General features: G+C 42.4%; 1 protein-coding gene and 1 non-coding gene across 4 annotated transcripts; one reads left to right on the top strand and one right to left on the bottom strand.

The window, feature by feature from the left end:
- Positions 1-1858: 1858 nt before the first annotated feature.
- Positions 1859-12324, bottom strand: LOC139409089 (coiled-coil domain-containing protein 124-like). Of its 3 annotated transcripts, none has more exons than XM_071153778.1 (6): positions 12088-12166; positions 6535-6642; positions 6095-6278; positions 5695-5902; positions 5487-5592; positions 1859-3846 (listed from the first exon to the last, which is right to left on the bottom strand). In XM_071153778.1, exons 3-6 carry the CDS (start codon positions 6251-6253, stop codon positions 3645-3647), a joined length of 675 nt encoding a protein of 224 aa, XP_071009879.1. In that variant the 5' UTR covers positions 6254-6278; positions 6535-6642; positions 12088-12166; the 3' UTR covers positions 1859-3644. The 3 variants fall into 3 exon arrangements, with proteins under 3 accessions (XP_071009879.1, XP_071009880.1, XP_071009878.1); XM_071153779.1 differs by lacking the exon at positions 12088-12166 and adding an exon at positions 6901-7029; XM_071153777.1 differs by lacking the exon at positions 6535-6642 and having other exon boundaries at positions 12088-12324.
- On the top strand, positions 11614-11686 carry trnaa-ugc (transfer RNA alanine (anticodon UGC)). Its single transcript has one exon. It is a non-coding gene; the product is annotated as a tRNA-Ala (tRNA).
- Positions 12325-24840: the final 12516 nt, after the last annotated feature.

Below are 24840 nucleotides of genomic sequence, written 5' to 3'. Positions count from 1 at the left end.
GCAGCTGCTGGGCTTATTAAAGGCCTGGCATGCAAATGCAATGGGGGACAAAGCATTGGGTCTGTGCGGGATACAGAAAACGATGTGACATCAGATCTAAGCAATAAGGACCAATTCACACTTCACACATACATAAATGGACTCAAAGCAGGCCCATAGATAGCTAAAAGAACAGTTGGTTGTATGGGGAGTCGGTCGGTGCTTTCAAAGCAGAATAGTCAATTAGGGGTCAGAGAAACTTGTCATTGATGTTTCGTCGTTCAAAAGCCTACACAGAGCCTCTTATCTCCTCCGCCACAAGGAACATACAAAGCCTCTTTCTCGTTCATCTTTCCTTGCATCCTCTCTCCTTTTAAAAACGCATTGGAGAAAAAGGTCTCGTGTAGGACCTTGGGTCTTCTTCTCCAATACGTTTGAGAAAGAGTTGACGGAAATAATATGCGTGGAATCATAAAGACAGACTGAGCAGGGGCCAAAGTTTCTTTAATCTGCACGTGAGCGAGATCACCTGAACATAATACATCGCATCAAATCTGTCACACACTTAGACAACTGACTTGTTGTTCTCAATGTATGTTATATATCCTCTTGTTCTAGAGAACAATAGCCTATATACACAGCTATTATATACAGCTATTAAGTGTCTATCGTATATACAGTTGTCATAAATTATAGCACTTGCATCAGCCCATTGTCCAAAAGTGACATTGGCTTTCGCCATAGCAAGTAATCATAAAACATTGGATTTAATAATGCATTTGACAACATACACAGTGCTTAATGTGGTCATTGGGCCATTTACTTATGTTTACATAATTAAACCTATAGGCTTAATAAAGGTTTTATATTACGCTTTATGTGCTTATTTACTATAGTTGAGGGCTTAATCACATTGGATACCAGGGATTGTCTCTCACCAACCAAGAGCAACTCTGAAGGTTATGACATTTGAATGAACAATCATATAAACTGAATAAAAATATAAATGCAACATGTAAAGTGTTGATCCCATGTTTCATGAGTTGAAATAAAAAAATATAATGTTCCATACACACAAAAAGCGTATTTCTCTAAAAGGTGTGGCATATGACATTGTGCTGGGGACAATAAAAGGCCACTCTAAAATGTGCACTTTTGTCACACAACACAATGCCACAGATGTCTCAAGTTTTGGGGGAGAGTGCAATTGGCATGCTGACTGCAGGTATGTCCACCAGAGCTGTTGCAAGAGAATGTAATGTTCATTTCTCTACCATAAGCTGCCTCCAATGTCGTTTTAGAGAATTTGGCAGTACGTCTAACCGGCCTCACAACCGCAGACCACATGTATGGCATCGTGTGGGCGAGCGGTTTGATGTCAACGTCGTGAACCGAGTACCCCATGGTGGAGGCGGGGTTATGGTATGGGCCGGCATAAGCTACGGACAACGAACACAGTTGCATTTTATCGATGGCAATTTGAATGCACAGAGATAGTGACAAGATCATCAGGGCCAGACTTCGTGCCATTCATCTGCCGCCATCGCCTCATGTTTCAGCATGATAATGCACAGCTCCATGTCGCAACGATCTGTACACAATTACTGGAAGCTGAAAATGTCCCAGTTCTTCCATGGCCTGCATACGCTCTTTCCTGTTACGCTCTTTCAAACTGGTGGCAGTCAAAGTTACAAAGACCACTGCGTGCTTGGTCAGCAGGCTACTGTTTGAATGTTGCTGTGCTTTAAAAAAACATTGTAAAGAAAGGCAGCACATAAGCCAAATAAATATTTGCCGTGCTTCAAAGGTCAGTGTATATCGTGTTCAAGTGAATTGTAATATAAATGTGGCATAAATTAAAAAACAAAAAGACAGTTGATTTAACAGCAAATATGGTAATGAGATTTATTGGTCGTCCTCTCAGTTACAACTTTCATTTGAACTAAAAAGAAACTACCTATGCAGATTTACTTGGATAAGAGGGTTTTGACTATATATATATATATATATATATATGTATATATATATATATATTCCACAGTAACTTCTTACACCTGTCTGGTATTGGCATCTATAACAGTATTGTAGCAGAGTAAAAGGCATGGCTACAACAATACTGTATTCTTGTATAAATGCCAACAGCCAATTCCACCTTATAAATATAAAATTGATAAGATATCTTATAGATCAGCAATTAACTAAATGGATGAGGATGTGAGTGTAGTCTGCTGAGTGTCATCCAGTGGCATAGCATGAGAGTAAAATTCAGGAGCCACTGGGAACAAAAGATGAGTCACATGGATGAATTCCAATTCCCTTTTTACTGTAAGTGTGCACTTGTTGACTCCATTGTGTTTAAAAGCACTGGATTTGTGCAAGTATTCCTTACACTCGTCTATTCATTTTAAATCTATGAAAGGGAGTGAACATGTGTGCACTTCAAATCAGAGTTTAGTCGCGTACAGATGACTTCTTTCTAGCTCCAGCAGTGCAGTAAATGCCTGTCTGCACTTTGGGAGAAGGACAGAGAACCAGAACACAGCTAAACACTTTCAGTATCCTCTTCAGACGGAAACCTGGCTGAAAACGAGCACTAATGTAAGGCATATGCACACGTCTGAAAGTCTATTTAAGTGGCGAAATGAATGTAGATCAAAATGCAGTGAATTTTAAAAACCCTCGTGCTAAATGATTGTGCTGTTGAAACAGAAGTGGTGGGCGTTAGGAGACACTTCTTAGCTGCAGCTCCTAAAACACAACTGACGAGATGTGGTGAGCTGTATGCTTTCAATAAATGAGATGGCCTTTCTACATAAACGCTCAAACATGAAGGTGAGAAAATGGTACGTAAACCTGCATTACATTTTTTTTGGGGGGGGGTTAATTTAGATTTACATGAATTTGAGATTTGAAATATTTTTTTGTAGTCTTTTCAAATTTCACTTACAAAAAAGCAATAACAATCTCCATACAATTCAATGTAACCTGAAAGCAGATGCAGGATTCAGACCTAATATTGCATGATACCAGGAATAGCAACAGCAGTATTGATTTATTGAGTGGGTGCACCTAATAAGGCCTTGTTAGGATGGGGAACAGGTGCCACAATACACTTTATCATAGGGAAAGGGGTGGTCATTTCCAATGGTGCCCAAAATGGCAGTTCATAACAAGTCAACAACTGGCTCTGGTCATGATTTTCTTACGCAAGTTATTATCATCAACGGGGGGTTAATGGAGGCGATTACGATAGGCAAGAGTGCAGATCACATACCTGTAGTCTCATTCTCAGAAATAATTAGATATGTTAGTGTATTGTGAACTGAAATAAGTTACTTTAATCCCTTTTCAACATAAGCGCCAAAAACTGACAGTGGGAATAAAATCCATAAACTGCCGAGATGCTTCACAAGTGGACATGCACAGTAAAATAAAATCATCAGGAACATTGGTTGGGAGTTTGCTTTTCCTTGTCAAATCGGAACGAAACAAGCGGAAGTCCCAAGGTGATTCCTTGCATCGGAGGTCCTTCCTAGGGAATGAATGCAGCTTTTCCAGCAACACATTCATAAATGGGGGAATAATTATAGGTTGGGGGCATCTTCCATTGTAAGGTCCAATGTGCATAGGTAAACAGTTTTTTTTTAGCTGCTGCTGGAGTTGGTTCACTTTGTGTTGTAGTTGGCAAAGCGCTGGTTCAGGGGGTTCTCTGGCGACTTCATCCACTCCTTTTTCAGCTGTTGCTTGAGCTGCGACAGCCGCATGTTGGGGTTCTCTTTTTTAAGAAGGGGCATGTTCAGATCCTCGAACGCGGCGAACGCTGCCTTCACCCTGCGCTCTGGGTGGCGGTCGAGCTCTTCAGCCGTGCTGGGAAAGAAACACACAAGAGGACGGGTTGAAATGAGGCTCTCGACTTCTCTCACGTTAGCTACTCTATGGACCCTCATACTTATGATACCTGCCATGCCTGCTTCATCTTCTTTTATATAGCCTAGAGTATGAGAAGTAACTGATGTTATACAGTGCCTTCAGAAAGTATTCACACCCGTTGACTTTTTCCACATTTTGTTGTGTTACAAAGTAGGATTAAAATGGATTCCATTTACATTTTTTGTTAACAATCTACAAATACTCTGTCAAAGTGGAAGAAAGTCTAAGAGCTTTGCACAGCTGGATTGCAAATCATTTGCCCATTATTCTTTTAAAAAATTGTTCAAGCTCTGTCAAGTTGGTTGTTGATCATTGCTAGACAGACATTTAAGTCTTTCCATAGACTTCCAAGCCAATTTAAGTCAGAACTGTAACTAGGCCACTCAAGAACATTCAATGTCGTCTTGGTAAGCAACTGCAGTGTATATTTGGCCTTGGGTTTTAAGTAATTGTCCTGCTGAAAGGTGAATTTGTCTCCAAATGTCTGTTGGAAAGCAGACTGAACCAGGTTTTCCTATAGGATTTGCATGTGCTTAGCTCTATTCCATTTCTTTTTATCCTGAAAAACTCCCTTGCCGTTAACAAGTATACCCATGATGCAGCCACCACAAAAATATGGATTTTCCCCAAACAAAACACTTTGTATTCAGGACAAAAAGTGAATTTCTTTAGTGCCTTATTGCAAACAGGATGCATGTTTCGGAATATTTTGTAATCTGTACAGGTTTACGTCTTTTCACGCTTTCATTTGGGTTAGTATTGTGGAGTAACTACAATGTTGATTCTTCGTCAATTACCTCCCATCACAGCCATTAACTTAATGGTTTTAAAATCACCTTTGGCCTCATGGTGAAATCCCTGAGCGGTATCCTTCCTCTCCGGCAACCGAGTTAGGAAGGGTGCCTATATCTTTGTAGTGACTGGGTGTATTGATACACCATCCAAAGTGTAATTAATAACATCACCTTTCTCAAAGAGATATTAAATGTCAACTACCAATAGGTGCCCTTCTTTGCGAAACATTGGAAAACCTCCCTGTTCTTTGTGGTTGAATCTGTGCTTGAAATTCATTGCTGGACTGAGGGACCTTACAGATAATTATGTGTGTGGGGTATAGAGATTGGGTTGTCATTTAAAAATAAGTTTAAACACTATTATTGCATACAGTAAGTCCATGCAAATTGTGACTTATTAAACACATTTTTACTCCTGAACTTACTTAGACTTGCCATAACAAAAGGGTTGAATATGTATTGACTCAAGACATTTCAGATTTTCATTTTTAATTCATTTGTAAACATTTCTAAAAACACAATTCCACTTCGACATGATGGGGTATTGTGTGTAGATCAGTGACACAAAATCTAAATCCAATACATTTTAAATCTAGACTAACAACAATATGTGAAAAAAAGCCAAGGATTGTTAATACTTTCTGAAGGCGCACCAAACCCACTTGGTTGATAATGGTATGGTACACCAATGGAAATGCTCCCCTGGTTCTCGCCTGTAATCTTAACATTGTTACCCCCTACAAAAGCAACATTGAGGTTATGCCTGTATACAGTACTCTGTACCTGAGCATGGCAATGGCATCCTCTATGGTTCTAGCCTCCACAACACCTTCCTCAGGAATGATGCGATTCACGTTCTCCTCCAGGGGCGTCTCCAGGTGGCTCTTCTCTGTGGACACGAACATAGGAGGGAGACCATAAGAATACAACAGAACCCGGAGAGGAAAGAGAGCCTGGTTAATGATTGAAGGTATATTGGTAAGGTCATTGCCTTTCTCTTTGGGTTGCTCCTGCTGTTGTAGCTGCTGCTCGACATGCAACATCTCCTCAATCTGGGCCCGAGTTACTTTGCCTGCCACCACAGCAGCAGCAGCAGCCTCCTTGGCCTTGCCCTTAATCTTTGCAGCCTCCTCATCTAAGAGCCGCTGGTTCTCCTTCTTTCGCTCCAGGGCCTCAAGGCGCTTTTTCTCCTTGTCATCCTGCAGGTTCAGAGAGGGGACATTTAAAGTCAAGCCTAAATGATCAGGCCCACTTCAATATTCAGTAGATTCTAGAGTGTGGTGTCTGTACATACATAGCCAGATACTGGATCGTGATATACCCCAATATAATACTACTGCAGACTATTTGACCCCGTGTGAGAATAGGAAACGGAGTGCGAAAGGCCTCACCTTCCTCTGTTCTTTCTTCAGGACATGTTTGTCGTTCTCCTGCCATAGTGCATCCTCCAGCTCCTTCTTCTTGCGGGCGTCTTCCACTGCTTTGGCCTCTGCCTTGCGGGCCTTGGCAGTGACCGCCTTGGAGTTCTCACCCTGGAACTTCTTCGGCATCCCTAAGACTAGGCCTATTCTTCAGCTGACAGAATCAATGTATTATTTTGACATTATGTTTTCGACGAACAACCTAACTATACATAGAGCCATTCTATCATAAACCAGACTAGGTGGCAAGTTGACTCACCATCGAATTGACACAGACAAAAATACTCTGAAATCGTAATAGATAGCCAGAGTGAATTTATGAATGCACCCCCAGTAGCTAGCTAGCAAGCTAGCCAACTTTGGGAAAAGGAAAGGGGGATACCTAGTCAGTTGTCCAACAATGTATTCACCTGAAATGTGTCTTCTGCATTTAACCTCAATCAGAGAGGTGCTGGGGGGATGCCTTAAATGGACATCAACGTCTTCGGTGCCCAAGGAACAGTGGGTTAACTGCCTTGCTATGGGGCAGAACAACATATTTTTTTACCTTGTCAGCTCGGGGATTCGATCCAGCAACCTTTCCCAAAAATGGAAAAATGCCGCTGAAGAAAGAACATGGCTGACGTTTCACATTCTCCCAACCAATTGTGCTATTTTGTTATTTCTTTTTTTAGTTTTGTGTAACTTATTTTTTAAAGTATTGTCTACATAATATTGCTGCTACTGTCTCTTATGACCGAAAATAACTTCTGGACATCAGAAAAGCGAGTACTCACCGCGGACTGGAAGAAACTTTTTCCTTTAACAGGTACGACAAGAAGGATATCCTGCTTTCATTGGAACAGGCCCAGATCCACACTTTTTGCGTGAAGAGGCGAGCGAGTAAACTCCCAATGCCTTCCATGCTTCTTGTTAACGTGCAATCATTGGAAAATTAAATTGATGACCTACTATTAAGATTATCCTACCAACGGGACATTAAAAACTGTAACATCTTATGTTTCACCGAGACGTGGCTGAACGAAGATACGGACAACATAAAGCTAGCGGGATTTTCCATGCACCGGCAAAACGCTACCTCTGGTAAGACGCGGGGTGGGGGTGTGTGTCTTTTTGTCAATAACAGCTGGTGTGCGATGTCTAATATTAAAGACGTCTCGAGGTATTGCTCGCCTGAGGTAGAGTACCTTATGATAAGCTGCAGACCACATTATCTACCAAGAGAGTTCTCATCTGTATTATTCGTAGCCGTCTATTTACCACCACAAAACAAAGCTGGCACTAAGACTGCTCTCAACCAACTCTATAAGGACATAAGCAAAGAAGAAAATGCTCACCAAGAAGCGGCGCTCCTAGTGGCCGGGGACTTAAATGCAGGCAAACTTAAATCAGTTTTACCAAATTTTGTATAACCGGGGGGGGGGGGGGATCCTAGACCACCTTTACTCCACACACAGAGATGCATAGAAAGCTCTTCCCTGACCTCAATTTGGCAAATCTGACCATAATTCTATCCTCATGATTCCTGCTTACAAGCATAAACTAAAGCAGAAAGTACCAGTAACCCGCTCAATACGGAAGTGGTCAGATGACGTGGGTGCTACACTACAGGACTGTTTTGCTAGCACAGACTGGAATGTGTAGCGGGATTCATCCAATGGCGTTGCGGAACACACCACCTCAGTCATCAGCTTCATCAATAAGTGCATCGATGACGTCGTCCCCACAGTGACTGTACGTACATATTCTAACCAGAAGCCGTGGATTACATGCAGCATCCGCATCGAGCTAAATGCTAGAGCAGCCGCTTTCAAGGAGTGGGAGACTAATCCGGACGCTTATAAGAAATCCCACTATGCTCTTAGACATACCATCAATCAAGAAAAGCGTCAATACAGGATTAAAATTGAATCCTACTACACCGGCTCTGACGCTCGTCAGATGTGGCAGGAATTGAAAACTATTACAAACTACAAAGGGAAACCAAGACATGAGCTGCCCAGTGATGCGAGCCAACCAGATGAGCTAAATGCCTTTTATGCTCGCTTCGAGGCAAGCAACACTGAAGCATGCACGAGAGCAACAGCTGTTCTGGAGGACTGTGTTATAACGCTCTCGGTAGCCGATGTGAACAAAACCTTTAAACAGGTCAACATTCACAAAGCCGCTGGGCCAGATGGAATACCAGGACGTGTACTCAAAGCATGCACGGACCAACTGTCAAGTGTCTTCACTGACATTTTCAACCTCTCCCTGACCTAGTCTGTAATACCTACATGTTTCAAGCAGACCACCATAGTCCCTGTGCCCAAGGAAGCGAAGGTAACCTGCTTAAATGATTACAGACCCGTGCCACTCACATCGGTAGCCATGAAGTGCTTTGAAAGTCTGGTCATGGCTCACATCAACAGCATCCTCCCGGACACCCTAGACCCACTCCAATTCGCATACTGCCCCAAAAGATCCACAGATGACGAACTATCATGGTCCAAACTAGAGGTCGACCGATTATGATTTTTCAACGCCGATACCGATACTGATTATTGGAGGACCAACTAAGCCAATACCGATTAATCGGCCAATTTTTTTACATTTATTTGTAATAATGGCAATTACAACAATACTGAATTAATATTTATTTTAACTTAATAAAATACATTTAGCCTCAAGTAAATAATGAAACATGTTAAATTTGGTTTAAATAATGCAAAAACAAAGTGTTGGAAAAGAAAGTAAAAGTGCAATATGTGCTATGTAAGAAAGCTAACCTTTCAGTTCCTTGCTCAGAACATATGAAAGCTGGTGGTTTCTTTTAATATGAGTCTTCAATATTCCCAGGTAAGAAGTTTTAGGTTGTAGTTATTATAGGACTATTTCCCTCTATACCATTTGTATTTCATTAAGCTTTGACTATTGGATGTTCTTATAGGCACTTTAGTATTGCCAGTGTAACAGTATAGCTTCCGTCCCTCTCCTCGCTCCACCCTGGGCTCGAACCAGCAACACAACGACAACAGCCACCATCGAAGCAGCATTACCCATGTAGAGCAAGTGGAACAACTACTAGAAGGCTCAGAGCGAGTGATGTTTGAAACGCTTAGCGCGCGTTAACTAGCTAGCCATTTCACTTCGGTTACACCAGCCTCATTTCGGGAATTGATAGGCTTGAAGTCATAAACAGCACAATGCTTGACGCACAACGAAGAGCTGCTGGCAAAACGCACGAAAGTGCTGTTTGAATGAATGTTTACGCGCCTGCTTCTGCATACCACCGCTCAGTCAGATACTTAGATACTTGTTTGCTCAGTCAGATTATATGCAATGCAGGACACGCTAGATAATATCATCAACCATGTGTAGTTAACTAGTGATTATGATTGATTGTTTTTTATAAGATATGTTTAATGCTGGCTAGCAACTTACCTTGGCTTACTGCATTTGCGTAACAGGCAGTCAGTCTCCTTGTGGAGTGCAACGAGAGAGAGGCAGGTCGTTATTGCGTTGGACTAGTTAAATGTAAGGTTGCAAGATTGGGTCCCCCGAGCTGACAAGGTGAAAATCTGTCGTTCTGCCCCTGAACGAGGCAGTTAACCCACCGTACCTAGGCCGTCATTGAAAATAAGAATGTGTTCTTAACTGACTTGCCTAGTTAAATAAAGGTATAAATAAATATATAAATAAAACAATTGGCAAATCGTCTCCCAAAAATACAGATTGTTATGAAAACTTGAAATCGCCCCGAATTAATCGGCCATTCCGATTAATTGGTCGACCTCTAGTCCAAACATACCAAGACAGTCATGAAGAGGGCACGACAAAACCTTTTCCCACCTCAAGAGACTGAAAAGATTTGGCATGGGTCCCCAGATCCTCAAAGATTTCTACATCAAGAACATCCTGACCGGTTATGTCACCGCCTGGTATTGCAACTGCTCGGCGAATAGTTTTAGTTTTATGGGCTTTCCTCTGAACCACCCAGTACATCACTGGGGCCAAGCTTCCTGCCATCCAGGACCTAGATTTTTTTTATTTTACCAGGCAAGTCGGTTAAGAACAAATTCTTATAATCAATGACTGCCCCTGACGACAGATTTTTACCTTGTCAGCTCAGGGATTCAATCTTGCAACCTTTCAGTTACTAGTCCAACACTCTAACCACTAGGCTACGCTGTCTCACCATAAAATTGTCAAAGGAAAGCCCATAAAATTGTCAGAGACTCCAGTCACCCAAGTTATAGACGGTTTTCTCTTCTACCGCACGGCAAGCGGTACCGGAGCGCCAAGTCTAGAACCAAAAGGTTTCTCAACAGCTTCTACCCCCAAGCCATAAGACTGCTGAACAATTCATAAAATTGCCACCGGTAAATTGTCGACCCTCCCCCCTTTTGTACACTGCTGCTACTCACTGTTTGGTTGTTACATATGATGAGTCACTTCACCCCCACCTACATGTACAGATTACCTCAACTAGCCTGTACCCCCAGCCCCGCACACTGACTCGGTACCGGTGCCCCCTGTATATAGTATCGTTATTCTTATTGTGTTACTTTTTATTATTCTTATTTTAGCCGACTTAGTAAATATTTTATTCTTCTTGAACTGCAAGTAAGTAAGCATTTCAAGTCTACACTTGTTGTATTCGGCGCATGTGGCAAATAAAGTTTGATTTGATTTTGGCCCAACGCTCTAACCACTTTGGCATGTTAGCTTGGGTGCTTGACTGCCTTTGTGAGGTCAGAACACTCTGATCAACCCTACTCCTCGGCCAGAGCGTTCAGAGTGTGAAACGCTCAGAGTTTACAAGCGCTCTCTGGCACTCCAGAGTGAATTTACGAAAAATAGGGCTAATATGGCTATCTTCTCCGATTTCAGAACACTCATCTGAGTGTGCCAGAGCGCAGAATAAGTGATGCATTTACGGACGCTCAACACCAGTTGATTATGGCTGGTGTCAGTAAACGGCAAAAATAAATAATAAAAATGTTGCCAGCTGCGCAGTTAGTCGCCAACGCTCTGGATAACACGAAACCAGCCCAACCAGCACTGCTAGGGCGAGTAAAATGGTCAGAGTGAAGTGTTCTCTCATTTGTCTGGAAGTAGCTAGCAAGCTAGGAGTAGGGTTGATCCGATCGTTCTGACCTCAACGGCAGTCAAGCACCCAAGCTAACGTTGGCGAGCTTGCTTGCTACTTCCAGACACAAATGAGAGAACACCTACCTCACTGACTATTTTACTCGTCCTAGTAGAGCGGATTAGGCTGTTTTCATGTTATTCAGAGCGTTGATGATAAACTCTGCAGTTGGCAACCATTTAATTACACCTTTTTGCCGACGTTTACCGACACTGGCCATATTCAACGAGTGTTGAGCGTTCGTAAATGCATCAGTTATTCTGCGCTCTGGCACACAGACGAGAGTGCTCTGAAATCGGAGAAGATAGCCAGAGTGAATTTACGAATGCGCCCATAGTTAGGCACCTGCAACGTCACGGTCTTTGTGGCTCAGTTGGTAGAGCATGGAACTTGCAATGCCAGGGTTGTGGGTTCGAGTCCCACGGGGGACCAGTACGAAACGGTACAAAAATATATCCACAGATTGCTGTAAATCGGTCTCGATAAGAGCATCTGCTAAAATGTAAACATGTCATCGGCTACCAATGGCTAGTTGATATAGCTAGAAGCTCTCCATGTCAACTATAGCATGAAAACGTTAACAAGCTAAGCCAAACGTTAGATACCTGAGTCACACGAGTTCTGTATTTACCCAACATATAAATACAACGGCTGGCCAACTTGCATAACGCGCTGTTTAGCTAACGTTAGCTATAGAAGTTAGCTAGCTACTAAGCTAAAGTTAGCTAGCAAAGATGAACAAATAAAATATTTCACAGAGTCTGAATTCGTGGCAATTGACTATTAACCAATGTAAAAAATATATATCTTTGTGAAAAGAAAAGGGTCGTACCTGAGCGACAACAGGTTATTGTTGTTTCGAAAAGGCATCTGCCAGCCCCCCTTTCGTGACGATGACGTACTTCTTCTTCCATGGGGGTTAACGGCGGTTGGGATCCAATGTTAATGGAGCATTACCGCCACCAGCTGGGCGGGGTGTTGAATAAGAAACTACTAAAATATTTGTATTTTTTATTTTATTTCACCTTTATTTAACCAGGTAGGCAAGTTCTCATTTACAATTGCGACCTGGCCAAGATAAAGCAAAGCAGTTCGACACATACAACAACACAGAGTTACACATGGAGTAAAACAAACATACAGTCAATAATACAGTAGAAACAAGTCTATATACGATGTGAGCAAATGAGGTGAGATAAGGGAGGTAAAGGCAAAAAAAGGCCATGGTGGCAAAGTAAATACAATATAGCAAGCAAAACACTGGAATGGTAGATTTGCAGTGGAAGAATGTGCAAAGTAGAAATTAAAATAATGGGGTGCAAAGGAGCAAAATAAATAAATAAAATAAAATAAATACAGTAGGGAAAGAGGTAGTTGTTTGGGCTAAATTATATATGGGCTATGTACAGGTGCAGTAATCTGTGAGCTGCTCTGACAGCTGGTGCTTAAAGCTAGTGAGGGAGATAAGTGTTTCCAGATTCAGAGATTTTTGTAGTTCGTTCCAGTCATTGGCAGCAGAGAACTGGAAGGAGAGGCGGCCAAAGAAAGAATTGGTTTTGGGGGTGACCAGAGAGATATACCTGCTGGAGCGCGTGCTACAGGTGGGTGATGCTATGGTGACCAGCGATCTGAGATAAGGGGGGACTTTACCTAGCAGGATCTTGTAGATGACATGGAGATAGTGGGTTTCGCGACGAGTATGAAGCGAGGGCCAGACAACGAGAGCGTACAGGTCGCAATGGTGGGTAGTATATAGGGCTTTGGTGACAAAACGGATGGCACTGTGATAGACTGCATCCAATTTGTTGAGTAGGGTATTGGAGGCTATTTTGTAAATGACATCGCCGAAGTCGAGGATTGGTAGGATGGTCAGTTTTACAAGGGTATGTTTGGCAGCATGAGTGAAGGATGCTTTGTTGTGAAATAGGAAGCCAATTCTAGATTTAACTTTGGATTGGATATGATTGATGTGGGTCTGGAAGGAGAGTTTACAGTCTAACCAGACACCTAGGTATTTGTAGTTGTCCACGTATTCTAAGTCAGAGCCGTCCAGAGTAGTGATGTTGGACAGGCGGGCAGGTGTGGGCAGCGATCGGTTGAAGAGCATGCATTTAGTTTTACTTGTATTTAAGAGCAGTTGGAGGCCACGGAAGGAGAGTTGTATGGCATTGAAGCTTGCCTGGAGGGTTGTTAACACAGTGTCCAAAGAAGGGCCAGAAGTATACAGAATGGTGTCATCTGCGTAGAGGTGGATCAGAGACTCACCAGCAGCAAGAGCGACATCATTGATGTATACAGAGAAGAGAGTCGGTCCAAGAATTGAACCCTGTGGCACCGCCATAGAGATTGCCAGAGGTCCAGACAGCAGACCCTCCGATTTGACACACTCTATCAGAGAAGTAGTTGGTGAACCAGGCGAGGCAATCATTTGAGAAACCAAGGCTGTTGAGTCTGCCGATGAGTATGTGGTGATTGACAGAGTCGAAAGCCTTGGCCAGATCCATGAATACTGCTGCACAGTAATGTTTCTTATCGATGGCGGTTAAGATATCGTTTAGGACCTTGAGCGTGGCTGAGGTGAACCCATGACCAGCTCTGAAACCAGATTGCATAGCAGAGAGGGTATGGTGAGATTCGAAATGGTTTGTTGACTTGGCTTTTGAAGACCTTAGAAAGGCAGGGTAGGATAGATATAGGTCTGTAGCAGTTTGGGTCAAGAGTGTCCCCCCCTTTGAAGAGGGGGATGACCGCAGCTGCTTTCCAATCTTTGGGAATCTCAGACGACACGAAAGAGAGGTTGAACAGGCTAGTAATAGGGGTGGCAACAATTTTGGCAGATAATTTTAGAAAGAAAGGGTCCAGATTGTCTAGCCCGGCTGATTTGTAGGGGTCCAGATTTTGCAGCTCTTTCAGAACATCAGCTGACTGGATTTGGGAGAAGGAGAAATGGGGAAGGCTTGGGCGAGTTGCTGTGGGGGGTGCAGTGCTGTTGACCGGGGTAGGGGTAGCCAGGTGGAAAGCATGGCCAGCCGTAGAAAAATGCTTATTGAAATTCTCAATTATAGTGGATTTATCAGTGGTGACAGTGTTTCCTATCTTCAGTGCAGTGGGCAGCTGGGAGGAGGTGTTCTTATTCTCCATGGACTTTACAGTGTCCCAGAACTTTTTTGAGTTTGTGTTGCAGGAAGCAAATTTCTGCTTGAAAAAGCTAGCCTTGGCTTTCCTAACTGCCTATGTATAAAGGTTTCTAGCTTCCCTGAAAAGCTGCATATCACGGGGGCTGTTCGATGCTAATGCAGAACGCCATAGGATGTTTTTGTGTTGGTTAAGGGCAGTCCAATTGGGGGAGAACCAAGGGCTATATCTGTTCCTGGTTCTACATTTCTTGAATGGGGCATGCTTATTTAAGATGGTTAGGAAGGCTCTTTTTTTTTAATAACCAGGCATCCTCTACTGACGGGATGAGATCAATATCCTTCCAGGATACCCCGGCCAGGTTGATTAGAAAGGCCTGCTCGCTGAAGTGTTTCAGGGAGCGTTTGACAGTGATGAGTGGAGGTCGTTTGACCACTGACCCTTTACGGATGCAGGCAATGAGGCAGTGATCGCTGAGATCTTGGTTGAAGACAGCAGAGGTGTATTTAGAGGGCAAGTTGGTTAGGATGATATCTATGAGGGTGCCCGTGTTTACGGCTTTGGGGAGGTACCTGGTAGGTTCATTGATAATTTGTGTGAGATTGAGGGCATCAAGCTTAGATTGTAGGATGGCTGGGGTGTTAAGCATGTTCCAGTTTAGGTCGCCTAGCAGCACGAGCTCTGAAGATAGATGGGGGGCAATCAGTTCACATGTGGTGTCCAGAGCACAGCTGGGGGCAGAGGGTGGTCTATAGCAGGCGACAATGGTGAGAGACTTGTTTTTAGAGAGGTGGATTTTTAAAAGTAGAAGTTCAAATTGTTTGGGTACAGACCTGGATAGTAGGACAGAACTCTGCAGGCTATCTTTGCAGTAGATTGCAACACCGCCCCTTTGGCAGTTCTATCTTGTCTGAAAATGTTGTAGCTTGGGATGAACATTTCTGAATATTTTGTGGTCTTCCTATGCCAGGATTCAAACACAGTTGGCAGAGTGTGCTAAAGCAGTGAATAAAACAAAATTAGGGAGTATGCTTCTAATGTTAACATGCATGAAACCAAGGCTATTACGGTTACAGAAGTCATCAAAAGAGAGCGCCTGGGGAATAGGAGTGGAGCTAGGCACTGCAGGGCCAGAGGAAAAGAGGTTGAGTAGGATAAGGGTACGGCTAAAAGCAATGAGAATTGGTCGTCTAGAACGTCTGGAACAGAGAGTTAAAGGAGGTTTCTGGGGGGCGATAAAATAGCTTCAAGGTATAATGTACAGACAAAGGTATGGTAGGATGTGAATACAGTGGAGGTAAACCTAGGTATTGAGTGATGATGAGAGAGATATTGTCTCTAGAAACATAATTGAAACCAGGAGATGTCATCGCATGTGTGGGTGGTGGAACTAATAGGTTGGATAAGGTATAGTGAGCAGGACTAGAGGCGCTACAGTGAAATAAGCCAATAAACACTAACCAGAACAGCAATGGACAAGGCATATTGACATTAAGGAGAGACATGCTTAGTTGAGTGATCAAAAGGGTCCAGTGAGTAGTGAGGTTGGTTGGGGTCACGGCGATTCAGACAGCTAACCGGGCCATCAGTAGCAAGCTAGCATAGGATGGTATGCTGTTTTTAGCCACCTCGTGCGTTTCTGTCGGTAGGATTAGTGGGGTTCCGTGTGGTTGATGGGATCAATCCAATTCTCCAAAAAAAATAGATATAGTTATAGAGGCCCAAGAAAAAAGAAAAAAAATCGTCCGATAGGTCTATTCAGATAGCAGCCGATAAGACAGCTAACGATTAGCGGACCGCTGATGGGCGTTCAGGTAACGTCGCGACGGAGGAGCCAGCTGGATAACTCCCTGGGGCAGATAACGTCGGTAGTCCAGTTGTGAAGGCCCGGTGGGGCTCCGCGTTGGCAGTAAAACGGGTCCGGATAGGTGATTGTAGCCCAGGAGTGGCTGATGGAACTCTTCAGCTGGCTTGCTTCGGAATAATTGATGTATGCTCCGGAATCGACGAAAGCCGATAGTCACACGGATAGCAGCTAGCTAGCTGCGAGATCCAGGTATAAATGTCCAGAGCTTGCGGTTGAAATCCGGGGACATGGAGAGAAAAATAGGTCCAGTATGTTCCGGTCCGAGTCGCGCCGTACAAAACTGGCGATAGATTTTCGAGCTAAAGGATAGCTGATGACCACAAACCGTGGTTAGCTGAATACTAACGATTAGCCAGTAAAGAAGCTAACTAGCTTCTGGCTAGCTTCTGATAAGCTTCTGGTTAGCTTCAGGCTAGCTTCTGGTTAGCTTCTGGCTAGCTTCTATGGAGGGTTACAGATTTGAGGGAAATAATACTTTCTTTTTTATATATATATAAATTGGTGAGGCGGGTTGCAGGAGAGTGTTTTGAAGATGAGTTTATGGAAAATAAAAAAATATATTTAAAAACGTATGCAAAGAAAGTTGTAAATATATATATACGGGACACGACAAGACGAGGACAAAAGACGTCTGACTGCTATGCCATCTTGGTGACAATATTGCGGGAAAGGGGAAAAACGTCATCATACAAAATAAAACACCAACTAAGAAAACCCGTCCCACTTATTCATTCACAGCACTCCAAAATACATCCCTACACAGGCTCAGGGGCCTGTGATGCTGGTACATTCGCCGACAGGAATTCTTGCATGGACTCGGCTGTGAAACCACAAAAACCAAAAAACTTTCAGTGGCATTCACAATGATTTCAATTTTCTTAGACTTCTTCTCCACGTGTGCTGTACAGTTTATGCCCATTGCAATAAATAATACAAAGTCCACCTTTTAAAAATGTATAATTTCACTATCCCTCAGTTGATAAGAACTCTGGTCATGTTAGCTCTACTACCATTGTTTCTTCCCCGCCACTCGTTCCTTCTAATCGTCTCACCGCCTCCAGATAAGAGACACGCTGGACATGCCTTACCCTTGCCACCTCATTCTCCTTCACCCTAACAGGGCACTCCAGGAATTCAGGCGCATGTTCACCTCCACAGTTGCAGAATTTCACTTCATCTGGCATATGATACTCTTCCCTTCTGCACACACTTGACACATTACCAAATCTTTTACATTTATGACACTGAAGGGGCTTATGCACAAAAAACATGAATCCTAGCTTATGTACAAAATCCTGAATCCTAACTTTATATGAGAAGGGAGAGACTCTTCATCAAAGAACAGTAGCATGGATGAAGTTAATATATTTTCTCCATCCACCTTACAGGTCAGTCAACGTGCATCAACCACTCCATCCGTGTCTTCCGTAATATCCTCTGCCTTTATTTTTTGTGCCACCCCAGAAATAATCCCCTTGATAGTTGCCCGGCTACAAAAATCTATACAAGAAACCTTCCACTCCGATATATTTTTGAGTCTTAAAACACACTTCTTCTGCTCGGCAGACACACAAAAAATCTAAATAAGATCACTTCTTGTGACTCTCGCCGACTTCACACTTTCCTTCAAAACACTCCAGATTTTCCTCGAGACGTTAAATGAATTTCCCAAGAAGTATTGATTTCAAAACCCTCACCCCGACTAAAAATAAGTCTAGTGGTTTCCTATTTTCCTCCACAGCTTTCCTTCTCTTGTTCCCCTTTTCTTTGCCACTGTAACCCACTCATTCTCTCTTTCTGTACTATTAGCTTCACCCGTCTCACTGGCAGTTTCAGTAAAGGCCACAGCTACAAGTTCTCCAGGCCTGCACATCTCAGACGACCTGAAGTGATCCCTTTACACAGACAGTGCAGTGAAGACGGCACAACAGCGCCTCTTCAACCTTAGGAGGCTGAAGAGTTTCGGCTTAGCCCATAAGAACCTCACAAACTTTTACAGATGCACCATTGAGAACATCCTGTTGGGATATATCAACACCTGGTACAGCAATTGCAACGTCCACAAACACAGGGCTCTCCAGAGGGTGGTGCGGAAAGCCCAACGCATCACATGGGGAACACTGCCTGCCGTCCTTGACATCTCCAGAACCCGGTGTCACAGGAAGGCCAAGAAGATCATCATGGACCTCGTCACTCGAGCAACGGCCTGTTCACCACGGAGACAGTACAGGTTTTTTATTTTTAACATTTATTTAACTAGGCAAGTAAGTCAAGAACAAATTCTTATTTACAATGACAGCCTAGCCCGGCCAAACCCTAACCCGGACGACGCTGGGCCAATTGTGCACCGCCCTATAGGACTCCCAATCACGACCAGTTGTGATACAGCCTGGAATCGTCTGTAGTGACACCTCTAGCACTGAGATGCAGTGCCTTAGACCGCTGCGCCAGTCGGGTTCAAAGTTGGGACCAAAAGACTGATAAACAGCTTCTATCTCTAGGCCATTATACTTTTAAACAGTCACCACTAGCTGGCCTCTGCCCAGTACCCTGCCCTGAACCTTATTCACTGTTACTAGCTGGCTACCACCCGGTACGCGACCCTGCATTTTAGAGACTGCTGCCCTATGTACAGTACATAATCATTGAACACTGGTCACTTTAGTAATGTTTACACACTGTTTTATCCACTTTATATGTATATACTGTTTTCTAGTTATGCTCATCCTATATAACTACTGCTGTACACACCTTTTCTATTCATATACTGTCCATATTGTCTATACACTATTATTCAGTACATTCGGAAAGTATTCAGACCCCTTGACTTTTTCCACATTTTGTTATGTTGCAGCCTTATTCTACAATGTATTTAAAAAATAATTTTAAAATAATTTTCAATTGATTGAACATGATTTGGAAACACACAGTCTTGTCTATATAAGGTCCCACAATTGACAGTGTATGTCAGAGAAAAAAACAAGCAGTGAGGTCAAAGGAATTGTCCGTAGAGCGCTGAGACAGGATTGTGTCGAGGCACAAATCTGAGGAAGGGTACCAAAACATTTCTGAAGCATTGAATGTCCCCAAGAACACAGTGGCCTCAGGGGTGAAGGGCCTTGGTCAGGAAGGTGACCATGAACCCGATGGTCACTCTGACAGAGCTCCAGAGTTCCTCTGTGGAGATGGGAGAATCTTCCAGAAGGACAACCATCTCTGTAGCACTCCACCAATCATGCCTTTATGTTAGAGTGGCCAGGAAGCCACTCCTCAGGAAAAGGCAAATGACAGCGCACTTGGAGTTTGCCAAAAAGGCACCTAAAGGACTCTCGGACCATAAGAAACAAGATTCTCTGGTCTGGTGAAACCAAGATTGAACTCTTTGTCCTGAATGCCAAGCGTCACATCTGGAGGAAACTGGCACCATCCCTACGGTGAAGAATGGTGGTGGCAGCATTATTCTGTGGGGATATGTTTCAGTTGCAGCATGTTCTGGTCCACTATATGGGACTCTGACAGTTCAGGCTTCTCAGGTAATTATTAGGGAAAATGTGGCATCTGTAACTCCTTTTTGGAGCCGTTGGAACCTGCGTGGGCTTGGGCTGCCTTGGGCTTCCTAATTTGTCACCCTCTGAGCCGGCTTGCAGCGTGAATGTATGGTCCCATAGTATGTTATACCAAGTGACCAACTGAAAGGGAATGAACAGTTATGAATATTACTACTGTTACCTGAAGGAGCGAACGAGGCATAACATATTTGGGTTTAGGCTCGCTGAAGAGCAGAACTGAATTGAGGAAATGGATGTGAACCCCGATATTATAGCCTGGAAGGAATGGATTCCGATGGCAGGCTCAGTATCCACTGGGTCGTTGAGTGCGACTTCGGTGACGAGGATTGGTCGTTGACATATGTTCTACTTCGTTCCCTCCTTCATGTTAAATGTGCAACCAGAGGGGAAAAAAACTCTAGACCACCTTTATTCCACACACAGAGACGCATACAACGCTCTCCCTCGCCCTCCATTTGGCAAATCTGACCATAATTATATCCTTCTGATTCCTGCTTACAAGAAAAAACTAAAGCAGGAAGCACCAGTGACTCGGTCAATTAAAAAGTGGTCGGATGAAGCAGATGGTAAGCTACAGGACTGTTTTGCTATCATAGACTGGAATATGTTCCGGGATTCTTCCAATGGCATTGAGGGGTACACCACATCAGTCATTGGCTTCATCAATAAGTGTATTGATGACGTCGTCCCCACAGTGACCGTACGTACATACTCCAACCAGAAGCCATGGATTACAGGCAACATCCACACTGAGCTAAAGGCTAGAGCTGCCGCTTTCAAGGAGCTGGACTCTAACCCGGAAGCTTACAAGAAATCCCGCTATGCCATCGAATGAACCAACAAACAGGCAAAGCGTCAATACAGGACTAAGATCGAATTGTACTAGAACCGGCTCTGACGCTCGTGCAGTTTAAAAAATATAAATAAGAATAAGAAATATACCAGATATACCAATCCTGTCGGGTTGCATCACTGGTATATTTCTTATTCTTATTTGTATTTTTTAAACTGCATTGTTGGTTAGGGGCTTGTACGTATGCATTTCACTGTAAGGTTTATATACCTGTTGTATTCAGCGCATGTGACTAATACATTTAGATTTTTTGATTTGAATACTTACGTAATTGTGATATTTCAGTATTTTTACCTCTTTTTGCTTTGTCATTATGGGATATTGTGTGTAGATTGATGAGGGAAAAAGCTATTTAATCCATTTTAGAATAAGGCTGTAATGCACTGTACTTCCATTCATTTTTTAAACTCAGCCTAGTCTTGAGGCCCTAGAGCAAAACCAATGTTTTCATGAGAGTTTCACCTTTCCACAGGGGTTTCATATTAGTGTGTAGCCCAAACTGTTCAGACACTACAGACAGAAGTTGGCAGATCGGTTCTACCAACTTCAGATGGGTACCAAGACTCTCGTGGGGGCAAAACGGAGAACTTGTGGGGGAAAAATGGAGAACACCATAGTAAGAGTAATAATAGTTTGTAGACCAAACTGTTCGGTCAGACAATTTTGTGCAAAGACCGATTTTCAGGATGTCTCATGGTCTGACAAATACCGCACTAGCTCTGTCACCTTTCACCGGAGTTGTGGAAGTGCGACATCCAACGATGCCGGGGATCCACTGCAAAAAAAAGCTCCTGTTTAAATTGACACATTTTTATAGAGATTTTTTTTATTACAGTAGCAGTTAAAAATTTGGACACACCTACTCATTCAAGGGATTTTCTTTATTTTTTACTCATTTCTACATTGTAGAATAATAGTGAAGACATCAAAACTATGAAATGACACATGGAATCATGTAGTAACCATTTATTTTTATTTTTTATAAATCAAAATATATTTTAGATTCTTCGAAGTAGCCACCATTTGCCTTGATGGCAGCTGTGCACACTCTTGGCAACCCCTCCCCTAATTGGAGTAAACTAATGGAAAGTAACACTTAGGCTTCTCCTTCCAGCGTATACATACTATATATATTTGACAGACACAGTATATTTTACATTACTTATTTTTTGTTTGTTTTATTTAGGTATTAGAGAGGTGCACAGTTACACTGTCTGTACATTTTGAATAGCTGTTAGGGTTAGGGTTAAAGATCGTCAGGGCTATGTAATACTTGACAGTGTACTTATGAGGCGATTACAACACATGTGTAGTAACTTTTCAATGTCACCAAACCAGGATGTGTGCATAAGCCACACATCTCACTTGAGTTTAGTTTTTTTGGGGGGGGGGGGGGGGGGACAGTGCACATTAAACAACGTTTCTGTAAAAGTGCCGGGTTTTAGCCAGCCGGCTAATTTTCAACCGCAGTCCCTGGGCAAGTTATTAAAAACAATAAAAAATTAATTTACAAACTGTAAAAATACCCACTTCTTTACAGGGTGGTAAATCACAATGTAAGGGGAGTGCCAGTGAAAATATTGGCAGCAGCAGAAACCTATGACTCATCAGGAATGACTTGAAGGGCTGGGTACTCCTTATACTGGAAAATGCCTCTCCTTTGAATATGTCAACATTGCAGCTTCGGATGGAAGCAGACACTTATGACGTCACCTACAGTGCATGCTGACTTAATTCATCCTTAAAGAAAACGTCAATTTCATCTAGCCAATGACAACATGCTCTGGTATTAAACCAAGAAACAAGTTATATTAACCAATATTCAAAAAGACATGCTAGAATTTCTTCATAAAACATCCTGGGAATAGGCTATGGAATTAAACATTTTTTATTTTGATCGATATCCTAGTTGTAAAGCAACACATTATCAAAGCTTATTGTGAAATTACTTAGTTTTACTTTGTGCAACTGGCTCAGTGTGATTGTGGTTTTATTAAAACACGTGAACATTGCCTTTAAAAGGCTAATTGTCGACAGTAGACCTTCTCTGAATACTTATGTAAATAAGGTATTTCTGTTTTTATTTTTAATATATTTGTAACAATTTTTTTTTTAACTAAAAACTTGTTTTCGCTTTGCCATTATGGGGTATTTTATGTAGATTGATGAGGAAAATATGTTACTTAATCCATTTTAGAATAAGCCTGTAATGTAACAAAATCTTGAAAAAGAGAAGGGGTCTGAATACTTTCCGAATGCACTGTATATCAAGTAAATTAAATAAAACGTGTTATTCAATTCCAACTGCATAACAGACAAAGTACAAATGTAGGATCTTAATGGAATAACCCTGTTGCAGGAGAATTTAAGAAATAAGAAAAGAAAATAATTGAGGTTTAAAAAGACTTCCCTTACGAAAAATGTAACAACCCCTACAAAAATGGCCATACCTCAATTACCTCGACACCAGTGCCCCCGCACATTGACTTTGGTTTTCCAATATACAGGGGGTACTGGTACAAAGTCCCAAAGGCTGGGCCTAATATAGTGTATAAGAGGTCAATGAAAATGAAGAAATCATGTGACTAAGCTAAATAAAAATAAACTATATTATGAAACAAAGATCAATTATATAAAAGAATGATACTAAAAAGCTTTGGAGCACCTAAAATTAAATTTTGGGGAAAAAAGCCAACTCGGCTTCATCATACATTGAATCAGATGGCTCATTTATCACAAACCCCACTGATATTACCAACTACTTTAATTACTTTTTCATTGGCAAGATAAACAAACTTAGGGATGACATGCCAGCCACAAACACTGACACTACACATCCAAGTATATCTGACCAAATTATGAAAGACAAGAATTGTGCTTTTGAATTACGTAAAGTCAAATGTGGAAGAAGGGTCGGACAATCTGCATGGAAAATTACTGAGGATAATAGCGGACGATATTGCCACTCCTATTTGCCACATCTTCAATTTAAGCCAACTAGAAAGTGTGTGCCCTCAGGCCTGTAGGGAAGCTAAAGTCATTCCACCACCCAAGAATAGTAAAGCCCCCCTTACTGGCACAAATAGCCTGACCAATCAGCCTGTTACCAACCCTTAGTAAACTTCTAGAAAAAATGGTGTTTGACCAGATACAGTCCTATTTCACAGTAAACAAATTGACAACAGACTTTCAGCACGCATATAGGGAAGGACACTCAACAAGCCCGGCACTTACACAAATGACTAATGATTGGCTGAGAGGAACTGATGATAAAATTATTGTGGGGGCTGTCTTGTTAGACTTCAGTGCAGCTTTTGACATTATCGATCATAGTCTGCTGCTGGAAAAATATATGTGTTACGACTTTACACCCCCTGCTATAATGTGGATAAAGAGTTACTTGTCTAACAGAACACAGAGGGTGTTCTTTAATGGAAGCCTCTCAAACATCATCCAGGTAGAAGCAGGAATTCCCAAGGGTAGTTGTTTAGGCCCCTTGCTTTTTTCAATCTTTACTTAACAACATGCTACTGGCTTTGAGTAAGGCCAGGGTGTGTATGTATGTATGCAGATGACTCAACACTATACACGTCAGTTACTACAGCGACTGAAATGACTGCAACACTTAACAAAGAGCTGCAGTTAGTTTCAGAATGGGTAGCAAGGAATAAGTTAGTCCTTAATATTTCCAAAACTAAAAGCATTGTATTTGAGACAAATCATCTACTAAACCCTAAACCTCAACTACATCTCATAATGAATAATGTGGAAATTGAGCAAGTTGAGGTGACTAAACTGCTTGGAGTAACCCTGGAATGTAAACTGTCATGGTCAAAACCTATTGACACAACAGTAGCTGTGATGGGGAGAATGCTGTCCATAATAAAGCACTGCTCTACCTTCTTAACAGTACTATCAACAAGGCAGGTCCTACAGGCCCTGGTTTTGTCGCACATAGACTACTGTTCAGTCGTGTGGTCAGGTGCCACAAAGAGGGACTTGGGAAAATTGCAGTTGGCTCAGAACACGGCAGCACGGCTGGCCCTTAAAAGTAAACAGAGAGCTAACATTAATGACATGCATGTACATCTCTCATGGGTCAAAGTGGAAGAGAGATTGACTTCCTCATTACATGTTTTTGTAAGAGGAGTTGACAAGCGG

Source organism: Oncorhynchus clarkii, chromosome 5 (genome assembly GCF_045791955.1).
Source record: "Oncorhynchus clarkii lewisi isolate Uvic-CL-2024 chromosome 5, UVic_Ocla_1.0, whole genome shotgun sequence".
NCBI lineage: Eukaryota > Metazoa > Chordata > Actinopteri > Salmoniformes > Salmonidae > Oncorhynchus > Oncorhynchus clarkii.
Note: the sequence above shows the minus strand (reverse complement) of the source record. Positions and strands in the feature narration are given on the sequence as shown.

Bases quoted from the DNA above. Each gene is read 5' to 3' on its own strand.
- LOC139409089 (XM_071153777.1), bottom strand. From the start codon at position 6,253: ATGCCGAAGAAGTTCCAGGGTGAGAACTCCAAGGCGGTCACTGCCAAG. The intron at 5,903-6,094 runs GTGAGGCCTTTC...CTGAACCTGCAG, and splicing joins TGAAGAAAGAACAGAGGAAG to GATGACAAGGAGAAAAAGCG. The intron at 5,593-5,694 runs GCAATGACCTTA...TCGTGTCCACAG, and splicing joins GGAGCAACCCAAAGAGAAAG to AGAAGAGCCACCTGGAGACG.